At 42.6% G+C, this 15284-nt stretch overlaps 1 protein-coding gene across 4 annotated transcripts in view; it reads right to left on the reverse strand.

Moving 5' to 3' along the window:
• The window catches only part of SLC30A7 (solute carrier family 30 member 7), a 53172-nt gene that overhangs the window by 16254 nt on the left and 21634 nt on the right, over positions 1-15284 (reverse strand). For all 4 annotated transcript variants that reach the window (XM_048862234.2, XM_048862236.2, XM_048862237.2 and 1 more), the window contains exons 7-8: positions 15104-15154; positions 12393-12528 (exon numbers count right to left, since the gene is read on the reverse strand). In XM_048862234.2, the coding sequence (XP_048718191.1) occupies positions 12393-12528; positions 15104-15154 (187 nt within the window). The remainder of the gene's footprint in view (positions 1-12392; positions 12529-15103; positions 15155-15284) is intronic.

The following is a 15284-nucleotide window of genomic DNA, read 5'->3' on the forward strand; positions in this document are numbered from 1 at the left end:
CAACCATGTCACACTGCTGGATAGTGTAATGGAGCTGTAAAGCAGCACTAACTAAGCAAGAGATAGGGCCTGAACCTGCTGCCTGAAAAGAACAGTTACATAAATGTCCAAATGTGTGTAGATCGTGCAGAAGCAGCAAGCAGTGAAGCACATCACACTCTCAGATACAGAGGAAGTGAAAGGTGTTAAAAGGATCAAACAGAAAACAACGTATGAGATATTTACAAGATCAAAACACCGTTTGTGGCTAACAAGATTTGGTCAATAATCTAAACGTACCAAAGATTCGCCAGATTAAACAGTGATCTAGTTTTCTGCTTCACTGTCAAATATTGATTTAATTATTTGTAGAGTTTCATCACACATTTCTAAAAACACCTGAGCTCAGACTGCATTACCGTTTATGGCATTGTCAATGTTGGTGCAGCTGCATCATTCTTGGAAAAGAAGTGAGTTTTTTAGAATAGACAGCCTTGGGCAGCAAGAATGAAAAAAAATATACGCAGAACACTGCATAATCATACACTTTATTTACACCACAAAGAGGAAGTTAGATTAAGGCTGTCAGCAATTTAAATACTAAAGGAAACTTGTGACAGTCTGCTGAAGGCAAAACAATCCCTGCTGAGTTTCAGGGACCAACCCTGGTCTTAAAAATCTAAATTCAGATTTCAAATCATTTCCTTCCAGCAGCTAACCCTTTTCATTTGCAGTATCAACAAACTTACAACTGCACAAATATTTCTGTAATTTTTTTACCTTTAAAGTTTTGAAAAAAAAAGGGTTGATGACTTTGTCTAGATGATGAGTTTTACTTATATCGCCAGGTACCACAATTAAGCTAATTAAATTTGTGAATAAGTTTTTCCTTCTTGTGCTTATTCCACTTATCTTACAGCACTGTTAATATCCATCCATCTTGGATTCCTTTTGTGGGGCAGGTTTTGGCCTTGTAGGTGACAAAGCTTACTGAGGCACTGAAACTCAGGCACTGTACAGCTGCCACAGTTCTGCCCCTAAGTATAGACAAGATCAAGCTGGGATCAAGCTGCACTGAGCTAATTTGAAGCTTTCCCCTGTACTTTTAAATGGGCCAACCTCAATTAGCTTAATCTATGCAACCCCCTGCTCGTCCTTTTTACACAATTCAGGGTGGCTCCAGTACAGCTATACCATTTGCTGGCCGGCCATCCCGATGGCTGCGTAGTTGGGGGCCGTTCAAGCTCTTTTGCTTTGTCTTCACTAGGAAAAATGAGTTTAAAAACTCAAGTTAGCAGAAGTAACGTGCTACTGCAGTAGAAATCATAAAATCCAAGTGTCAGATCCTATGTTTATCAAGGCAATGGATGCAATTTAACAACTGTGGCCCATAATAGATAGTACTGCAAATGGTTTAGGACACTTGCTTCAAAATTTTCTTTCTGAACATCAGTGAAAGCAGATCTTTGCAAGCACCGTTAAGGGCCATCTGCTCAAAATTCCACACCAAACATAATCTTGGGTTTAATAAAAAAATTTGGTAATTTTTTTTCTTGATTTTAATCATATAGTTAAACAACGTGATTAAGTTTTGCCATTGTAATAACTGTTCAGTTATATATGTAAATTGGTTATGTTTTTCCAAACCTGAAGAAGAGCTCTGTGAAGCTCGAAAGCTCATCTCTTTCACCAACAGAAGCTGGTCCGATAAAAAGTCTCACCCACCCTGTCTCTCTCATATATGTAACCTTCAATTTAAATGGGGTTTCATAAGTCTACATTTATAACACTACTTCTTCCTCCATAGCGGATTTGTACCATTTCATGACCAAGCAGTTTCAGTTCTTTCCTAAAAAAAGAGGGGGGGTGAAAGGGAGGAGGGAAAAAAATGAAAGCGTAATCCACTGGAAAGAACTTCTCTGGTAAATTAAATGTTTGTACCCATTCAGTCACTGCAATTAAATGCCTTGTTCCTTTGACTGCTTAATATGCAGTCCATGTGCTTTCCCAGATCCAGTACCGTATTTAGTATATGGTATCTTGCTGTAATCGCTGTAGCTTTGAAAGTGGTTTCTAGGAGACCTCTTGCTTTATGTTATGGTCATGTTTTTCTGTTGATTAATTCTATACAGCTGCTTGACCACACTGTTTGGTATTAAAATTGCTTCAACATTTTGGAATATTTGTTGCCTGAGACTACAAAATACACAGTTTTTATATTTCCATACTTAACGTAGTTAAGGACCTGCACAATAATTTGTGGCTTCTGAAACCCATTAAATTTAAGTGGATCCATGCAGGAAGACCAGAAGATAGTTTGAATACCAGGAAACTTAAGAGGTACTATAATGTTCAAGCTTGAGAACAATTTCAGATAGGGTACTTGCTACATATTTTAAAAACAAGACCATTTTAATCTAGACATTTTCTGTTTAATCTTGTGAACAGATGCTGTCGGGGGTGGAGGAGTAGAAAAAAGTTAAATCTTTGTTTTCATTAAATAATAAGACCAGCAGAATTAACCCTCAGTTCCTGAGCAGCATGTACTGCAATGCTCACTGCATGGTCCCTTTGAGCCGCCAGCCTTGTTAGTGAGCAAACAATTCAGATTCATGAACATCTCACTCTCTTTTGAGGGAAAACCACTATCTTGGCAGCAAAATAAGTGTGCTCTGAGCTCCCAGACATACCTTGATAGTATACTATCATTAACTACATGTGAGAGGGAGTACAACAGTTTTGACAACACTGTTTGACAACCTGGCAAATCTCATGAGATAGGCAAAAGATCCGAGTGGCCCAAGAGTAAGATGGATATGGATCTGTCCACCTTTCAGAATAAGCTGTGTTTTTCATATTAAAGTTTACTATGATCTCCACAACCCCCATAAAATTGGCTTTGAACAGCTTGGCCACTCACATGGAAGGAGCTAAACCGTGTTAAACAATTTTCAAAAACATGTACCGGAATCTATGCAATCAGGTAATACATGCACAAAAACAGTTTAGGGAGAATCTGTATTTCAGTATTCTAATGAGTTTTAGAACATTCCCAAAGCTGTGAACAGGGCCGAGATGGGAGAGGATATGCCAGAGGTCCCCAGTATGATCAGGAATGTCTAAGGGTGAGAAGGGGTTCCTGATGTCAAATCAGATCAGCTACTTACAGCATCTTTACTCAAAACTGGTCTTCTGTGAAGCAGAGGATTGAGAAAAACTGCAGAATGTAGACAACTTTCCTAACTGAGAATGCACCCCCTCACACCCACCCGTTTGGCAAGGCACCAGAAAAAATCATCAATGGAGAATGGGCAACTTTTGCTGACAAGTAACAGTATTAGTACAATGAAGTTTACAGGGTCAGTTTTATCCCTGCAGCCAACAGTTGAACAGCAAGAGTGAAAAAAGTCTCCCTCCTTCTACCTTCTTTCCCCAAGCCTCTGCTTCTCTATGTTTCAGAGCAAAAGGGAAAGTTGGGCTATGTCTTCACTCCCCAAAAATGCAAAATAAAAACTAGCATTAATTATCTCACAGAAAAATCCTAGTGGAGACAAAACACTGGTAGTTTTTATACCTATGTAATTAGGTGAGGTCAACATCATTCCCCGCACACACACGGGGGGGGGGGGGGGTGACCTCTCCTAGCTACATGGGGTAAAAATTATCAGCATTTCAACTCCACTAGGATTCTAAAGTGAGATAACTAATTCTACAGTGAGGTAACTAATGTGATTAGTTATTAGTGATCTTGCTGTCAAAACATACCTTTTTTGGGATGAAGAATCTTAGGCTGTGTCTTTAAGGCAGACGACTGTGCTTATTTCTACAATAAAATTAACCCCTCTTAAGTTAGCCTCTCTCAAGTGAGAGCAACTACACAGAAACAACATTCAACCTGCACATAGTCATTGTGTTGGCAGGTGCCTCACACCATAACCAACCAACTCGAGTTGAGAATACTACCACACCTGAATTAAGAGCTTGTGCGTATGACTCAAAGTAGGAGCAACACTCAAGTTATAGAACGCTAGTTAACTCTGCAATGAAGACAAGCTTAATTTCACTGCAGCTCATGATTTTCTTGAGTCTTGCACTGTGCCATTGTGGAAAGCTGTGAGCAGAGCAGAGGTATGTAGGTCATTAATAGAAAGGGAACAAGAGATTGCTCCAAAAGCTACATCAATGAGAGCTGTTCACACGGGTACCAGGATTCCCTAACATTAAGTGAAAAAAATCTAAATTGAAGTGGACATTTAATCCAAATCAGTTGCTCACCCACAGAGGAAATGCATCAGCCAGCAGTAGGGAGATTAACATCTTATTTGAAAAGGGTAGTGTCTTTGAGCATACTGTTCCTTTTCTACCTACACTTTGTTTCAATTAACCCACTGCTATATTGTCTGAACAGATTAGCACATCTTCACTGGAACAGACTGTCTTCCTTTTCAGAATGAATGGGTATTGTACAGTATGTCTGGACTCCTTTCTGGTTTTGGGTGAACGTAGCTGCACTGAGAGGTAGGGTGGATAAGATGTAAACAATTTACATAAACCAAAACAGCAAACCAAGATCACCAAATATTCCAGCAACAGATGCAACTTCTAACCCAAACCCTAAAACAGTTTCACTTCAGAGGTGAGAGTTAATTGCATATATACAGTTGAACTCTTACCCTATAGACATAAGAATGAAAGGGAAAAAAAACATTAACTAAAACTGATTGCCATCAAGAATCAAAATGTGATAATCATCATTTATTATGCTGTAGGTTCTTTACAAGGTTTGAACTTTCATTTTTCACATCTGCCTTAGCTTTCACTTCAATTCTTGAGCAGTTCCCTCCTAAAAAGCAGCATACTATAAAAAGACATTTCCCTATGCAAAGCCCCTCACTATACAGTCTTAAAGAGCACCACATTGCTATCACTTTTTTCAACACCACTTCAAGAAGTTAACATGAAGTCCTGTTTAAAGACAGGAAATCAAAAACAGTGCTTTAACAGTGAAAGTGTACAAGATAGGCAAACTCTTCACTTTACAATTCACACCTTTTTCTGACACTTCCACCCTCTACAAACTGTGTATTCCCCTGCAAACTTTTTGGTTTAAGCTCTATTTGTTATTCAAAGCCTTGTTATTCCTCTATTTTGAATGTCCTTCTAGAGTAAGCACTTTTATACGTTACTTTAAAAACCACATAAAAATGTGCAGCGCAGTATATTGCCATGATGTGGAAGTTGTCAGGTTGTTACACAATAAAGCTCCATTATGTTGCTCAGATGTTCATGGCATTACACTGGCATCAAGCCAAAGCAACATGACAGTGCAATTTGATGTCAACTGTGCTTCAAAATAAAATGATTTGGGGAACCACTTTTAAAAAAAGGAGTGCTTATGTTTCCCAGTTTTTTTGTTCTTCCAATCTAAACATCCATAAGTTGTGTTGTCATCTACAACACTGCATCAAAACAGTTATAAAAAGTTGTATATGGTCAAGCAACAAGTTTTGTGGTCTCAATGGCTCTGTCTTGAGGGGCAAAAAGAGTGTATTTTTCAATTGTATTAGCTCAAGCTGATGGAAAACCCTCAATAAATATGCATGTTAACACATCTGAAGTCATGTTCCAACCTAGGTTTGATCGAGGGCTCCGCAGTAGGCTACAACATGGTCTGTTAATATAGTGGCAAAAACATACATTTTATAGGGGCTTTTCAACAGTATTAGGCTAACCTGCTTGACTGAATGAACTTGATTGAAATACATGCCCCTTTTGCCCAACAAGACATACCTTATGGGCATACACATCCAAAAGATTTTAAATTTGTAATGCTGAAAAAAAGTAATTTATTCCCACTATCATGGACAGCAGAAATCGAAGTTTGGGTTACATGATGAAGGGGATTTCAGGATCATACTTCATGTAGTAAATCAGTTTTATGAAGTTATTGATGCATGTGCTGAGTTGTCATCTGATTTACAAATCCCATTTCAAGTGTTTAGTCTTAAAATGGTAATTTGCATGAGCACAGGGACGGGGGGCCAGAGAATTCAGGACTCAAGTATAGGCTGTGCCTCCTAATGAAGGCATTTTCCTCCCATTTCCTTGGAATTTGTCAGTTTATTCTAAACTAAAAAAATACGTAAAAATAGGTAAAGACCAAAATAGAAGGGCAGTGTGGGTGGAGGAGAAGGCTGCTCAGCATTCACAACATACTGGTCAGGTGGTCTCGGCTGCCAGGGTCTTGCTCCCTGTCCCTCTTGCTCCCCACTGCTCAAAGAAAGCAGACAGTGCCACACTGAAGAGCCAGGAGGGGTGCACAGTGGTGAGCTGGAGCTGGTTCACTGGAACCGGCTGTTAAATTTAGAAGCCCTTTTAGAACCGGCTGTCCCACGAGGGACAACCAGTTCTAAAAGGGCTTCTAAATTTAACAAACGGCCAAAAGTGGCGCCTTTGGCGCCAACTCCGTGGGTGCTCCGGGGCTGGACCACCCACGGGGAAAATTTGGTGGGTGCAGAGCACTCACCAGCAGCTCCACGCCCCACGCCCGGCCCCAGCTCACCTCCGCCTCCTCCTCCTCCCCTGAACATGCTGCCCCGCTCTGCTTCTCCACCCTCCTCCTCCAGTTTCCCACGAATCAGCTGTTCATGTGGGAAGCCCGGGGGGGGGGGGGGGGAGGGGCTGAGAAGCAAGCAGCGGCTTCGCGCTCAGGCCCACGGAGGCGGAGTGGAGGAGAGCTGGGGGAGGGGGCAAGGAGGGTCGCCGGGGCTGCAGCAGGTAACCCGGGGGGGGGGGGAGATAGGGGAACCACTCCCCACCCCAGCTCACCTCCGCCTCCCTGGGCCTGAGCGCAAAGCCACCGCCTGCTTCTCAGCCCTCCCAGGCTTCCCGTGCAAACACCTGATTCACAGGAAACCGGGGGTGGGGGGGTGGAGAAGCAGAGCAGAGCAGCGCATTCAAGGGAGGAGGCAGAGGTGGAGCCGGGGCCAGGTGGGGAGCTGCCAAGCACCCACCAAATTTTCCCTATGGGTGCTCCAGCCCTGGAGCACCCACGGTGTCAGCGCCTAAGGCACCATTTTTGATGTGATCAGTGGGGGGGAGTGGCCGCTCCCGCTGCCCCCTCCCCCCCCCAGGAGCCAGAGGGACCTGCCAGATGCTTCCTGGGAGCTGCCCCAGATAAGCACTACCAGGACTCCCCACCTCGCCCCCAGCAGGTCCCTCTGGCTCTTAGGGGCAGGGTGGGCACCCACTACAGTGGCCTACAAGACCCTCCTGCCCAGTTCAGTCAGGGGACAGGGGAGGGAGGTGGATGGGGCAGGCGTCCTGGGGGTGGGGGGGGGCATCAAGGAACACGGTGGGTTGGATGGGGCAGGAGTCCCAGGGGGCAGGGGTGGGCCACGACCCCCTCGTGGGGTGAGGAGGGAACCGGTTGTTAAGATTTTGCCAGCTCATCACTGAGTGCACCCCACGAGTATGAACCAATCCCCACTGGAGAGAGCACTTCCTACCCTGGCCCTGCAGGATGGAGCCATCCAGTTCCCCTGCCACTCTGAAAGGCCAGGAGCTACTACTCACTGGGTGCAGCCTTCTGCTCTGCTTCAGCCCCATCTGCTTCCTCCACAAAGAATTCAAGTCCCCCAAAAAATGAAGTTCGGGCAGGGGTGTTTGAAAGTTACTAAAACCGGAATACCGGCTTTTAAAAATCCAGGATTGTTTTGGAGAAATATCAGTAAATACAGAAAACAAAATGCCTTACTCATAATACAATGATACTAAATGATACACTAAATTGGAGGTTTTTTTGGGAAAACCAGATACTCACTGAGACTTGCAAGGATAGGTGAGGTAGAACTCCAACAGGAGTCAAGATAGGCAGATGCAGCTATTGGCTCAAACTATTAAAACTCACAGAGAAGTAGTTTCCCACTCAAATGACCTAAAAGTGATATGGATTAACCAGCACTAACACAAGCTCTCTCATCCAGGTCTTCTTAACTGGAACAGAAATGTTTTCACAGTGCTCACATAATCCTGCAGCATTTGACTTTGTTTCTCTAGTGGAGGGGGAGAGAAGTAGGGGGGAAGAGACATTGCTCTTAACTAGTTACTCGGTCTCCATGCATGTGTAGAGAGCAGGGCAGGCGTAATTCAGTTGGAAAGACAGAACAGGATGTGGTAGCCACCAGTCATGCCCAGAAACTTTTCTGAAGCTGTATAAAAAAATGTTCATAGTGGCAACCCAACCGACTGGTCACACTCTAGTCCCTCTCTGAGAACTGAGCCAACCAGAGAGCAAGGGGGGGGGGAGGAGGAAGAGGTCAAAAATAGAGTTAAAAACAGTCCTGTGGACTCAGCAGAAGATCGACATAGGATCAAATGACGTGTTACCTGTGTGGGCTGTGTCCAATACCAACAACACGGATACAGGCTGCAGACATCTGCTCACCAGCAACTGAGAGGATCAACCAGCTATTAACCCCAGGGCTGTAATGCTGCTAGCTGTGGCTTTGAAGAGCCAAGTGGCACACGTTGCATACATACACACAGGCTATAACACTTTTTGGTGGCTATGCAAATACTGTAGCTGATTTCCATCTTGCCCCTTAAAACTTTTCATTTAAGTATTTAATTGGCCAGGTTCTTTTTTCTTCTCTTTGCTCTGTATGTCTCAGTCTAGCCCAGTTAGGCCAACAAGCTACATCCACCTACTTAAAGTAGGTCTACACAACAACTGAGACTATACTAGCATAACTATGGCATAGAATAGAATATCAGGGTTGGAAGGGACCTCAGGAGGTCATCTAGTCCAACCCCCTGCTCAAAGCAGGACGAATCCCCAATATTTGCCCCAGATCCCTAAATGGCCCCCCTCAAGGATTGAACTCATAACCCTGGGTTTAGCAGGCCAATGCTCAAACCACTGAGCTATCCCTCCCCTCGCATAGCCCTGTAGCTTGGACACAGCCTACACTAACCAGTGTTTTTTCTCACCAACTGCCTGAAGGGCATTAGCCCTCTTCCGTCAATACAGCTGTGTCTACACTGAAGTTCATATTGGCATACCTACACTGGTGAAAGGTGTGGTTTCCTCACACCCCTGACTGACATAGCTATGCCAACACAGCTGCACCTACATTGAGGGTTATGTTGATAGAAGAGGGCTTCTGTTACTATGGCTAACTCCGTTCAGGGAGATGGTGTCCTATACAATCATCTGTCAGCATATGCTGTGTCCATGGCTATGTCTACATTGCAGAAGCTACAATGATGCTGCAGTGTCTGCAGCATAGATGCAGCAATGGAAAGTGTATCCTGTCTTCTCCTCCCGCACATCGCTGTAGTTAATTCACCTCTTCAAGAATTCTGCTGTCAACATAGGTGCATCTACACCTGGGGTTAGGTCATCTTAACTATGTCACTCAGAGGAATTTTTCACACCCCTGAGCAATGTAGCTAGGTTGATTTAAATTTTAGGTATAGATCAGGCCCACGCTATAGGGCTATGCCAGAATAGGTATGCAGGTATAGTGTCCATAGTGGAGACATAACACAGTATACTAGATCAGAGGTGGCCAAACTTACTGACCCTCCAAGCCACATATGACAATCTTCAGAAGTTTGAGAGCCGGGGCACACCTACCCAAGCTCCGGCTGGTGCACCCTGCAGGGCTGAAGCCCCGAGACCCTCCTCCTCGCTGGACAGAAGCTCCTACCTCACCACCCCACTGCAAGGCAGAGGTCCTGAGCTCCCTCCCTAAACCTCCCCAACCCCCCCAGTCTGGTAGGTGGAGAATAGGGGGGCTTGCAAGCCACACTTTAATGGTAAAAGAGCCGCTTGTGGCTTGCAAGCCAGTTTGGCCACCCCATACTAGATGCTGAACACCTAGTTAGACATGGTTAAGGTTACAATTTAGTCATAGATTCCATGACTTTACTGGACATCTATGGCTGAAGTCAGGGCTGGAGGTGGAACTGTACGCCCCTGCCCGCCGACGGCGGTTGGAGCTGTGGCTGTGCCCACCCCCCCAGCTGCAACTGTGATTGTGCGCCTGTGGCTGGGGTTGGAACCGGGACTGCGTGCCCCTGTCCCGCAGCTGCGGCCACCTCTGGAGCAGGGGCTGTGTGCCCCCACTGTGGCTGCGGCAGCTGGAGCGACTGCTGTCCCCCACCCCCGCCATGGCAGGGGCTTGGCCTGTCAGTCCCGTCTCCCCCGGCCCCCCACACCCATATCATCACCATGGGACTTCAGCTGTCATTATTCCTGCCCTACCTAACCCTGTCCCCCGGTTATTTTGACTAAAAGTCAGACAGGTCACAGGCTCCCATGAATTTTTGTTTATTGCCCGTGACCTGTCTGTCACAGTTATTTTTAGTAAAAGTAATGAAATCTTAACCTCAAACATGGTCCCTACCCCAAAAGAGTTTAAAGTCATTTGAAACCAGATGCAAAAGTGTGAAACAAAATGAAGCAAAAGATTATGCAGTTACACAGAAGGGAGAAACTGAAGCTGACCTTTCTCCTATAAAAAAAATAAGTAAGATCAATTATTCTTTACTGCACACAACCTAGCCATCATTGAATGGCTGATTTCTTGTAGTCATGATTGCAGAAGTGAGTCCTGAGGAGAAGAGAATGGCGTTACAGATTAATTCAAGAAGAGAGTATCACACATCTCACTGACCAGGTCCGCAGCAAAAGCACCAGCGGCTTGGTTTCCAACTTCAGATTTTTCATTATATGAAAAGGCATTTAATCTGTCCCTGCTGCAAAAGGCTAGACTGGCCAAGACTGAAACACAAGCTGCTTTATGCCGAGGATGTGGCCAATTAGTGGCCAACCTGGGCAGTGCAAAGACCCCAGAATGATCCTGGGAAAGCAAAGTAATATTTAAAGCAGCCTCTCACGAAGACATACACAACCCTGCCAACTGCTCCATTTTTTTCTGTCTAAGCATTATGTCACCTTGAACAGGTCTCCAGCCCTTTCATCACATGCTACAACAGCCTGGAAATTCTCTTATCTAAATAGGACATGCTATTCCTATGCCCACAACATAAACTGATATAATCTCTACTAAAGTAGCAGCAAACAGCTTCCAATATCCAAACAATGTCATTTATTGTCCCCTCATTCCCACTCCACTTAAGTGGTATTTTTTGCTTTGTGCACAGTGCTAAAGTTAAGCCCACGCACTAGTCTCCACAGGATTGGACCCTAAAAACCATAGAATACTAGTCTACAAAAATCATAGCATTCCACTAAGCTTCCACTTTAGCTGTATCTTTTTCCTATTGGTCAACTTGAATTTTCTTAGTTATATTGTATTTTAGCAGTTTCATTTGTACAATTGCTTAGTTAAACTTATTAAATAATTTAGCTAGTGTTGATAAAAGGAGAAAATAATAAGTATACTGTTATAATGCCTGTGTATTGCATGGGTATTAATAAATGCAGTCAAAATAGAACAGTTTATTAAAATTTACTATTATAAATCGTTTTAGGCATCCCTGAAAAGTTAATGCTTAAAACATACTATCCGCAAGTCTCAAAGATACCACAGGAGAGTCACATCAGACTGCCGCCAAATATTGCCATGTATTACCATATATGGTAATAGTACCCAAGTACAGCTGCAGCCATTCAAATACTGGATAACACCTGCCTGTTAAACACTAGAAATGCTCTGTTATAGTAGTTGTCTGAAGCTGAAATACTCTGCCCTCTACCATCATTGAAGAAATTACCAGAAGAGTGCCACTGAAAACTCTGGTTTCAATTAGCTTCTATTTACAATCATTTCAGTAAACAGCAGTAATGGGGAACTATATGGCACTTCATCTTCTACTATTGCTGGGTCATTTAAAAAGTTGAGGTATGCATGTGCTATTTAAAAGAGTATCCACAAAGCCTCAGAATATAAATACAGAAGGGTCAAGCAACATTCTCTGATGAGCGTGAAAGTTTAATTCAGCAAGGACCAGGCCACATCTTGTACCAGCAAGCTGCACCCCGCTACACTAAGCTATTCTGCTCCACTTCCTAGTATAGTACATCAGCTTATATTATCATGTACTGCACAAAGGGAGAGAAGCGTTTTACAACATGGATCAGAATATATTTGTAGCACTAGGCTAATAAAACAAAGAGCTGTAGATTTTATGTAGCAGCAGTGGCGATTGCTGAAAAAGATCAAGATGATTCAAGCAAGAAAAACCAGAACAGGTACAAAGAATGGAAAAAACCACCAAAGAGAGGAAACGGTTTATTTGAGAGCAAAAGATTCACTGTCAAGACACAACATTGTAATTTTGTTTTTAAAACAGACCTACCCCTGTTTTTAGGCTTGTGATTCAAACAACGTAACAAGGGTCACTGAATGTTTTATTATTTAGTCATTTGTATCAACACTTACCTTATTCCTATAAGTAGAGCTATGAGCATTGAACAGATAGGATCTGCTATCATTAGACCGTAGTTCTGCATCAATATAGCTGATATGATTACACCAACACTTCCAAGAGTGTCTGCGACAACGTGTAAAAATACACCTACAAAAGAGCATTAAAAAAAAAAAATCAAAACACTTAAAAACCAAAACCCTTAAAAAAGTTGGTGGAAACATTTTGATGAGAACTCTTAAAAGCAGACAACAACATGAACTGTGCTAGCGAATTTGATGTTGATTTAAAGGGCTTCCTGTAAGTCAGCACAGAATTAGGTCCTATACCCTGAAGAGTAGCTAAGGCATTCAGAGAAACTCTTTTTTAATGTGGCCATGCCATGGAATATTCTTGACTACCACCATCAACTGAACTGGTGACTAAATGTCAGAATAGATTTAACCAGTTAGAAGTCCTTCATCCAATGGCTAGGCCATAATACAGCAGATGAGTCAAATCTCTACCCCCAGTGATCCATAAGCAACATTTCTATCCGAGGAGATAACAAAAGTTTCTCTAGCAGGAGCTCTGCAAAGCTTTGCGAGATATTTATGTTTTACAAGTTACATATTCACTGTCAATACAAATTAAAAATATTTCTTGCATTAATAAATTATGATTATATGTGGGCAAATATAGCTTTAGGTTAAAACAGTTGAGAGCCAACTCTTTGTAGCAAGCCAAAGATAAGCCTGTGGAGCTCTCTGCTGGCAATTATTGGTACAGTCACAGTTCATCAGCTGCTGTTAAAATAAGTAATTGTTCACAGCTTGAAGTATTTCACCCATAAACATCTAGCCAGATTAAAAAGAAAAAAGATTGGCATTTGATTAAGAAAAACATTTTCAACAGAATTAAAATCTCAAGCTAGTTTTTAAATTGTTTGCATAAGGAAACACTAAAGCTATAAACAAAACACACAGCAACTTCAATATCTTTACTGAGAGTTTCAATTAAAATTTTTCAGCCAAAATAAGAAAGGTAAGATAACTGCATTAGTGTTCATTTCACGATGCACTGTTTGCGCAACAAGCAGGAAGATGGCTTCCGAGGTATGTAAAATATATTCTAAATAATCATCCAGTATCACTAAGTTTTATTAAGATAAAACACGTAAGAAAACCTTCAATAACCAGTCTTGTTAAATTCACGTTTCATTCTAATTAATATTCTATGTTAAGACCAACAGGCCAGAAATTTGCCTTAAAGAATTTTTTTAAAATTCTTGTTATATATTTGCTTCTGAAACATAGCCATTCACAAACACTTTAATGTGCGGGGGGTGGGGGGGGGATTTTAAAGTAATACATATGGTGGAAGAGATCAGATAAGACTATTGCCTTGCAAGTGATATATCTGACAACTACAGGATAACCCCGGAGCCACAGAAGTATCCGATAAGAGACACCACAAGTATACATTTCTTTATGTCAAGTATAACGCAAGGAAATAAAGTTGCATGTCACATGCTGGCTTCCCTGTGGTTTGGTCAGGCCAATGGTGATTAAATAATCAATTTTAAAGTAATTATTTCTCTTATTATTCTTGTTTAAGCAGCACACAGGCAACCAAATGTCCCCTTTGGAGCTCATGTATTGTTGTGTATCATCAACAGCCAGACAAGACACAGGACGGTGGCAGATAGAGAGCCTTTGTGTATGCCTTCCATAGGGATCTGGCAGACCTTGGGGAAGAGTAAAAGCATCCTTTTCTTATGGTGATAGAGCATAAGTGGAAAACTAGGTAAATGGGGCCAAAGGCTGCGGGGCTGAAGAGAGGGGCCCACAGACAGTGAAGCTGCACAAGCCACTGAGTTTCCTTCTACTCTCCCTGAACAGATTGTAGCAACTGCCAGGAGGTAACCTTAACAGTCTTCCCCAAATCCCCTCAATTACTAGAGATCACCCAAATCCTTCATTCTGAGAGGAGGGGTAGAGGTCAAGAGATGACTGTGGTTCCTGCCCAGCAGCAGACAAAACCATGGAATGGACCGTATAGACAACCCAGCAGCTGCTGCAGAATAGCTCACAGAAAGCCAGAAAGAGCAAAGTACTAAGGCAGCTTCGTTGTCAGCCCCTACCTAGCCTCCCCAGCAGCTCCTAATTTCCCTCCTCACCCTTCCATTTATTTGGAGACGGAAGAATACAACACTGTCCCGCACTGACGTTTAGACTGCAAGATGCCCACGGGGACATGGCTGTAGAGATGTTCTCTACCAGCCCCAGTCCCTATTCCCAATTTATGTTATAAGAAAAGAATTGATCCAGGTGTCCAGAACAAGCTAAGTTACTGGGGGTTTTGTTTTAGCTAGACAAGATGGTTATTCACTCACCATATTCTCACTTTCCTGAAAGGTGAAGTTAAGTACCGCAATCCTCAACCTTTAAAATCCAAAATATTGGCCAAAGCTTTCCAAATTTGTTCCAGTATGATATTACTTACTATTTCATTACTTTCCAGAGCATGTACTGCCATAGGAGATAAGCACTTAAAATACAGAAATTATGTCACTTGTATAAACTTTTCACATTGAATTTCTGAAGAAAATAAACCAGACACTTAACACAACTTTCTGTTCATTATTAATACCTATAATAACAAACAACACCACTGAATTTAAAGCCAGCATCTAAATGGGTCTATTATCTAACCTAACAACCCACTATGGTTATTCTTGTCATACCTTCTAAAATCTGTCTGTTGGATCCTGCAGCCCCTTCAAGAGAGTGATCATCTGTAGAGACAATTATTGGCAAGTTAAGCCACATACAATGTATCCTTCTAAACTTATCAATTCTGTTAAGCTTCAGAAAGAAAAACTACTTTGAGTGCACCATAAGGTTATTCATGATGACTAGTCATAA

The sequence above is a fragment of the Caretta caretta genome, chromosome 8, assembly GCF_965140235.1.
Source record: "Caretta caretta isolate rCarCar2 chromosome 8, rCarCar1.hap1, whole genome shotgun sequence".
Taxonomy (NCBI): Eukaryota; Metazoa; Chordata; order Testudines; family Cheloniidae; genus Caretta; species Caretta caretta.